The 7,985-nt window shown below is 40.5% G+C and overlaps 1 protein-coding gene across 1 annotated transcript; it reads left to right on the top strand.

The window, feature by feature from the left end:
• Positions 1-1,367: 1,367 nt before the first annotated feature.
• On the top strand, positions 1,368-7,939 carry LOC111255225 (uncharacterized; the record flags this gene model as incomplete). Its single annotated transcript, XM_022816958.2, has 6 exons — positions 1,368-1,479; positions 1,729-2,642; positions 2,882-3,070; positions 5,612-5,728; positions 6,108-6,336; positions 6,767-7,939. Coding segments are annotated over 6 exons (1,702 nt in total), but the record flags the coding sequence as incomplete, so codon positions are not given.
• Between the last annotated feature and the right edge of the window lie 46 nt (positions 7,940-7,985).

The following is a 7,985-nucleotide window of genomic DNA, read 5'->3' as shown; positions in this document are numbered from 1 at the left end:
AGCGGCCTCACAGCTCGATTCGAAAAGGAAGGTATATAGCTCATGAAACTCTGATTCCAAATGTAGCTCTTTAGTATCGTAGAAACCCAGGTTCTGCTATTAATTAATCTTTCTTGAATTCCATGTACTTGAGATAGCCTGTTTATGGAAAGATGGTCACCGGGAGATTCGAAATATCGAAATGCTCGTCTGTGTTGGGCATCACACTACCTATATTTATTTTAGCGGCTGCACGTAACGCAATGGGGACTTTCCGGGGCATAAGTTGTTGCAAAGTCGCTCTAAAATGGTCGACAATATCATTGCTTACAAGCAGCACTGTCTTTGTCGACAGGGCGCTACACGATCATTTCCTGCTATTTAAATATATTCATGCCCTTATCCGTCGGGGCTGCGGTTGAAAGACGCGTTCTATTTGCTTTGTACAATTTCCTCTTTACTATTTGAAGCTTCAATACGGCCCAGTAAAAATGCTGTGAACGCTTTGACATCGCGTTTCAGCGGCATAGTATGAGTAGTATACGTTTCATAATTCGCCCAGTCGCCCTGTTTATTCCAACAAACGACTCAATCATTCCGCTGAGTCCGCCAGCTGCTTTGTCTTGACAGCTGTTGTTCGGCATCATGCAGCATGGAGTACTCTGTTGCATTTATCACAGGATAGGCTGACGCCCTTTTGTCACATCGCAGGAAGCGAAACCGTTCGTTTGCAGAACCTCTGACATCAAAGACTTATTCCTCTGTCATTCACCACAGATTTTCCAATAATCGTATTTGTTCCACCCCGCAAATCGTGCCACTCCAGCAAAATTTAACAAATAGAAACCAAAAACGGTGTCTGTGGTATTATTTATCTTAAACGAAGGTAAGGAAGCCATGGGTACACGCCTCATGGACGATGTTCCTAGAAACCGTGCTTGAATTCGTTGCCGCTTCTTACTTCGAAAAAGTACAAAGCCCACAAGAAAATAACACTTCAAGAAGTTGTACTCAAATTTAAAAACAAGACACATTCGAGTAAACATAAAACGGAATTATAAATTGAATAAATTACACTATATTTATAAACCTAGAATACATGCATGATCTCCTGTAAGGGAACACTAAAAAATAACCGAATTTTTCAAAGGGGACTATGCTCGTAGTACTAGCCACTATTACGCTGTGGCGTAATTCATATTTGAAATCCGTGAATGGAAATGAAGTTCCGTGTCAAACATTTATACTTAATTTGTATTACAAACTAGTAGCTCTTCGACAATCGCAATTAGTAAACGTAAAAAATATATCTGTCCTCAAGAAGAGAAGCTTATTAGATATGTTTTCGCTTTTCGTTGTTTTTCGTCCTTTGCTCCATGATTACGCAGATTGCAAGAAAAATTAGATAAAGTAAGCACAGAGCTTCGCCGCTACCAAACTGATCGAGAGAGAGCGCAAGGTGAAGCTGAAACCCTTCAGTCGCAAGTCAATTCACTGCAGGTGAGTTGATCACTATTTATAGCGCTGTGCTCGTTGGGTCTATATGTCCGGCAATAAATTAATTTTTCATTTCTTAGTTTTCATGCTTTCTAAGGATTTCTTCCATTTGTGATGTGCTGTATATGGCGGTGAAAGAAATGACACCAGCAAATACAAGCTAGCCTATTGTGAACCGTTATTGACACGACCTTATCCAGCGGGCGTGGCTGCTGTTAAACTTGTTCTCTTTTATTCGATCATATCCATCAGGTTCAAGTCCAACGGCTGCAGAAAGAGTGCGACATGGCCCTGACCGAGAAGGAGGCATTCAAAGAGAAATACGAGCGTTTGAACTCATCGCTAGTAAGACTTCAGAAGGAGCGCGATCTGGCAGTCGCCGACATGGACAGCCATAAAGAAAAGGCGGAAGCGTTGCAAGGTCAATTGATAAAGACTGGCAAAGAGCGGGACGCCGCCATAGCCGAGTTTGAGATGCTTAAAGAGCGTCACGACAAGAGCTTCCTTCAGATCGATCGGTACCAACGAGAGGCAGAGGCGGCCTCTGGTGACCTCCGCCTCGTCAGAGAGAAGTATGAGAAAGCACAGACACTTCTAGATAAGGCCCTCCAGGACAAGGAAGTTGCGCGGGCCGAGGCCCAAACGGCACTGGAGAAAGTGGACCGCGTTCAGGCCGACGTCTACAAGATGCAGACTCGGCATGAACAGCTACAGAAGGATATGGACCGGCTTGTGGTTGAACATGACCGCTGTGGACAGGTGCTTAGTAAGACCAAGGACGAGCACAAACGGGCTATGGACGAGTTTGAAGGCGTGAAAGAAATGTACATGAGAACCAACGCTCAACTGGCCAAGCTCAAGGACACTGAAGACCAGTATCGGCAGGATTTGGACAGGGCCATGGTCGACGCCGAACTCTACAAGGAACGTCACGACAAGCTAGCACAAGATATGCGAAAGGTCCAGGCAGACCGGGACCATTTGCAGCAGGAACTTGATCGCATTACACTCGAGTACGAGAAGGCGCAGCGAAACAGCAAGGCGCAAGACGAGCTCGCCCAGACTCAACTCGAGTTAGAAGCAGCATATGAGAAGATGGAGAAGTATCAAAATGACATTCGAAAGATCACTGTCGATAAAGATCATTTTGAGGAAGAAAACCACAGGTTAGTTCACGTAAACCGATTAAATAATTTTCTTTATATATCGGCATGTGTAAATGACACACATGTTGTCGAATTAATCCATTTGGACAATCCTACTAATGGCCATTTTGTGCGTCTATTTATGTTGAATCTCAAAAAGCCTGCACCTTTGGGCCGTTCTCATTACAGACATTATTACAATACAAAGTTACAATACGGCGTCACTGGATAATGATTTTGTATGTTGACTATGCGTTTAGGCTTGAGGCGGAGCTGGATCGTGCAGAGCGTCAAATCAAGCAGATGCAAACGACGATTGATAAGAACCAAGGCGAAATCGAGCGCTTGCGCATCGACCTCGAGAAGGTTACTGATAAACTCGAGAGAGCGCAGCAAGACGTCGAGAAAATGAGCACGCAAAGAGACAAGGCACAAGAGGATCTCCTAAGGTAAAAATACTTTTATTTATTATTTATGAAGTTGTTTCATGTTATAATATCAGAAACAAAATGATAGAAAAAGGTTTCCTTTGTACTGAAAATCTTGGTTTTATTAGATTTTTTTTCTTTTTATAATTTTGATTATATTTTTAATTGAACGTTCGGTGCTGGCTCAAATTCAACGAATATTGTCCCCACCTGAAAACAGGTAGGTCTTAACATTTTGACAATAATAATGTGCGTTATTTTTTTACATCTTTGAAGTGAATTATATAGACATTGTTAGGTGATAGTTTTGTCACCTAGTTTTTGAAAAATACTATAATAAAATACTAATGGTTACATTGCAAACGTTTCTGCTCTATAGACACTAATAACTTACTTTAGTAAGTATAGCACATTTTACACAGTTTCGTTGTGTATTTTCGGCTACGTGCACACGAATTGCGTGTTTTATCTGACAATTCATTTTTGTTACACTGGCTGTCACTGCGTTTGGTTAGTAACTTACTCTAGTAAGTTTATATATATATATATATATATATATATAGCTTTTGACTCCGTCTTCTGACCTGGGCACTTCCCGGACACCAGCTCTATTGATGCGGATGCCAGATATCGTCTGATAATAGCGTTTCTTGAGTCAATTCTCGTTGGCTTGCTGGTTGCACATTATAACATTGATTTACGTCAGCTTGTACGGGCGACCACTACCGAGATCATGTCGACCTAGTTTTGTTTCATCATATTAATAATAATCTTATTATGTATAAATGACTACTTTCCTCGACAATATGATTCGATTGTAAGTAAGCTAATAAAGGTTGTACTAGCGACCGTAAAATCCGGATAGAAATACCTATGGGGTTGTCGCGGATAACCACGAACGAAAAAAGCCGGAAGTTTACAAACCCAAAATGTAGCTGACAACGTTACAGTGAAAGACGTACTTCTAAAAATCGAGCTCACAAATAAACAATAAAATGTCATAATAAAATGAAGCGCTTTGGTTGAGCGTAAGCAGAAACGAAATGAAGGGCACAATAGTGGTTAGTTTTCGGGTTCAGGTGCTCTTTTTATATACTCATTGAAAGAATATTTGTCTAGACTCTGATATGCTTAATGGCATGTACTTATTATACGACACGTATGATCAAATATGGAGACATGTGATTTCTAAGGTTATTGAAAAATATTTTTGTCATACAAGAATATAGTTGGGTCTGATTAGGCGAACAAAAATAAAGAAAGACCAAAAATGAGTAAAGAAATGCGCTGCTGTAAAGTTGACCCTTGTTTTGTTTATTGTTTGTAATTCGTCTGTTGTATGGGATCGCTCTACAAGAGGCTTTCAGTAAGTACTGCAGATTGCAATGTCTGTGTCCACTTGAGCCCTGACACGTGCAACAGTAGCGATGTGTAGGATCACTGATGATCGAACACACAAAGACACGTGAATGTGTGTTATATTACAGCTGTCGATAAAAACCAACAATGTCAAGAAATTTAATTACTTTAAGAGTAATCATTGAACCGACTTGTCTTCTAGGCGTCTCCTAAAATGCTTTAATAAAAAGCTTATGATATTTAAAAAAGGCGACTTTACATATTGTTCTAGGCTACGTGGATCCGGCGCAATCTTTTGTAATGAGTTTCATTGTAGGACATTGATACAGGCTGTGGCCAAACTTATTTTCTGGATACCATCATCCTCACTATCCGATGGGGCGTGCAAAGGGGTGCCAGGAAACCACTGCCTTATTTTTGACGCGGTGCGTTCATCCTGGCTCTGCGTATTCCACTTAAAACGGCCACGATTAAAACGGCTATGCGATTTATGTTAGTTAGTAACAATAGCAAAAGATAAGCGACATCTAATGACGAAGTTGTGACGGGCTTGAAATTGAGTTCCTGCTAGTAACTTTCCTAACAAAAATCACTTTAGTTTGAGTGAACACTGAATTAGTATAGCATAACAATAATGCAATGAGGAATCATCATTACGGTTAATAGCTGCTTTCATGGTTGCCATCCGTTTCGTAGATTTACTGGAGAAACCCAAGATAAACTCATTGAGACTGACCTAGGTACTGACACAGAAACTCAGTTATAGAAAACCATGTCTGTTTGCACCCAAGCTGAAAACCCTTTGTTGACGGACTGCGATTATTTATACAGAGTAATAAATAATGATTATATTAATTGCAACAAAACTGATTTAAACACTAGATCATACTCCAACAAAGAATCACGACTTGTCTGGAAGCTTTGCTCACGTATGAGATGGGGTTCCATGATACTATATAAAGAACTACCACAAGTACCACAGAGAGTGTAAGTTGCTAAAAAGTTTATCTTAAGACAGACCTTGTTAATAGGCACGAGAACTGCCTTTGATTCTACTTGCTAACCTTTTTAAAGGCTTTCGTCAGATTAATCATAGTCATTTTTCTTCAAGACCGGTAAAAGTGCGCCTGTCTTAGATAAACTTGATTCATTTAAAGCGTTTTATTAAATTGTAGTTTTAATGTCAACACTTATTTTTTTTAGGCTGAGAAGTGAGTTGGAGCGTGCGGTGGGTGATCGTGGGTTGACCGCTGAGGAGAGGAAGTCCCAACAGGCCGAAATGGAACGTCTCTACCTCGAAATTGAAAAGGCGAGAGATAGGTGAGTAAATCCATGGAATTTGATTATGTCATCTAAATGATTTTCACCTAATTTTTGGTACAGGCACTGCTCGTAACCGATGTGGCAATTCTGTTGGATGCAGTTAACTGTATACTTTAGGGCTAATATATGAAGGCAAAAGTTACAGTTACGATAATCATTACCGTTATGACCGTAGTGCTAATCTACGTTATTACTAACGTATTAAATACATATTTCTACATACTATTTCTACATTCCATTGATTGATTCATATTTTGTGCATTACTAACGTTACAACACCCAGCATATATTTGTATATAACAACAAAATGTCACGCGTTCTGAAGCATTGAAAATTTTAACGCAAATTAATTACTCTAACTGCCTTTTAATACCAGGTACGAAAACGCTCGTGCAGAAATCAAGAAACTGCAGGAGCAGCGTTCATCGCAGCAACTGGAAATGGAACGGCTGAGATGCGAGTTGGAGGCCAGCGCGGGCCGAACGTCGGCATTTTCCTCTGTTGAACAACGACAGAAACAGGAAATCGAGAGGTTGTTCGTGGACAACGAAAGGCTGAAGGACCGGCTAGAGAGGCAGCAGACCGAACTCACCCGGCTGCAGAAGGTAAAAACAATAGCAAAAAGTAATTTAATAACAGCAATCAATCGTCGTCAACATCATATCATCTATTTCCCGAATTTATAATTCGATGCATAGTTGACGATTGGAAAGAAAACCTACGTACTTGTCGGCCTAGTACAGTTCTTACCTAATGACACTAGAATAGATATTGGCAAACCATGTCAACATAGTAAGTTTTACTAAAAATTTTACACTATTTATTGGAACACGCAATCATTTATGCCAATCTAAGTAATCCACATTGGTGTGAGTCTGTGTTATGGAAGAGTCTACGTCTTCTATAAAAATTGCATTTGCTACCTCTCTTGAACATGAACACTGCTTGCGTATTTATAGCTCCGTGTCACTCTTACCTTTTCCAAATATATGAGCTAGTCAATGGATAATCGTAATAAAATGTCAATTTGCACAGGAGCGTGAGTCACTTCAAAATGCGTTATCGCAAGCTCGTTCACAAATCGAACAAGGCCTGCCCCCTCGACCGCCCTCCAAACTCGACAAATCAGAGGTGGATCGACTCAGGGAACTCCTTGGAAGATCCGACCAGGTATAGATGACATCCATCACACATACCATCCATTAATTTATAAGTAAATGAGACGACTTACTTATATACTAGTCTAGCATGTCACAAATACAGCACTTTAGTGGAAGTCTATGCGGTTATCGCAGTGTTTGTACTGACGATAAACGAGATAAGGACATGATAAGTATCGGATTTCAGAAGACAAGGCAAGGCAGCGGCCAGTAACTTCTCGCTTATATTGACCTATCGCTCCCTTATTCCCATATTTGGGTTAATAGGTTCCGTCAACAGGAAGAGGAAAGCAACACCAGCCGTGTGGGCGGTCGAAGCAGCGCATCGTTTGTTTCTCGCAACCGCTCTCAGTTTGTTCGAGCATAAAATTTCTTTTATTGCGGTATCTATGATACACGAAAGGATTCCGATGTGAGATAATTTCAACCCTCTTTTCCTTTATTTCAGTTCCTGCGGCCCGGGTTCGAAGCGATGCCTAAACATTTATATTATAGTGTCTTTTTTTAGTCTTAGACAACTCTTTCATTTCTAGACGGACTGACTGTGAGCTAAAATTGAAAACGTGCACCACTTGCGGTGTACGTTAAAGACAACTCTGCCATCTTGTAAGCTTCATATTTGTAGGAACTCGTTGTTGTTTTACGTTCATTGTCTTCTGCCCTTCATGACTCCACTTTCAGAAGCGGAAAATTTTTATTTCCAAGAGAATATCGAACGTGGCTGCTTTTACCAATGGCTTTTTAACAAGCCAGAACCTTCAATCCTACGTATTTTATGGTCATAAAGGTCTTATGCTTTTTTACCAGTCCGTTTCGAGTGACACGTGTTTTCTTTTGTACGAGTACATGGATACCAGGACTCACGCCCGTATATCTGTCACGATAATGAAGCTGTCTCCTCCGTTGTCAACATTATTGGTTGGGAGGTTGTTAAACACTGGGGTACAAATTCCATCCTGAGTCGAAGGTCCAGGTTTGACTCTCTTCACTTATATCCATTCGATATCGGCAAGAGTTATAATTAACGCGATCTTATTGGTGCGTATTTAGCTCAAAATCAAGCCATCCATATGTGTCTTTACACGTATTGTTTA

This window comes from Varroa destructor, unplaced genomic scaffold (assembly GCF_002443255.2).
Source record: "Varroa destructor unplaced genomic scaffold, Vdes_3.0 BEIS01001292.1, whole genome shotgun sequence".
Classification (NCBI taxonomy): domain Eukaryota; kingdom Metazoa; phylum Arthropoda; class Arachnida; order Mesostigmata; family Varroidae; genus Varroa; species Varroa destructor.
This window is presented reverse-complemented; position numbering and strand designations above follow the sequence as displayed.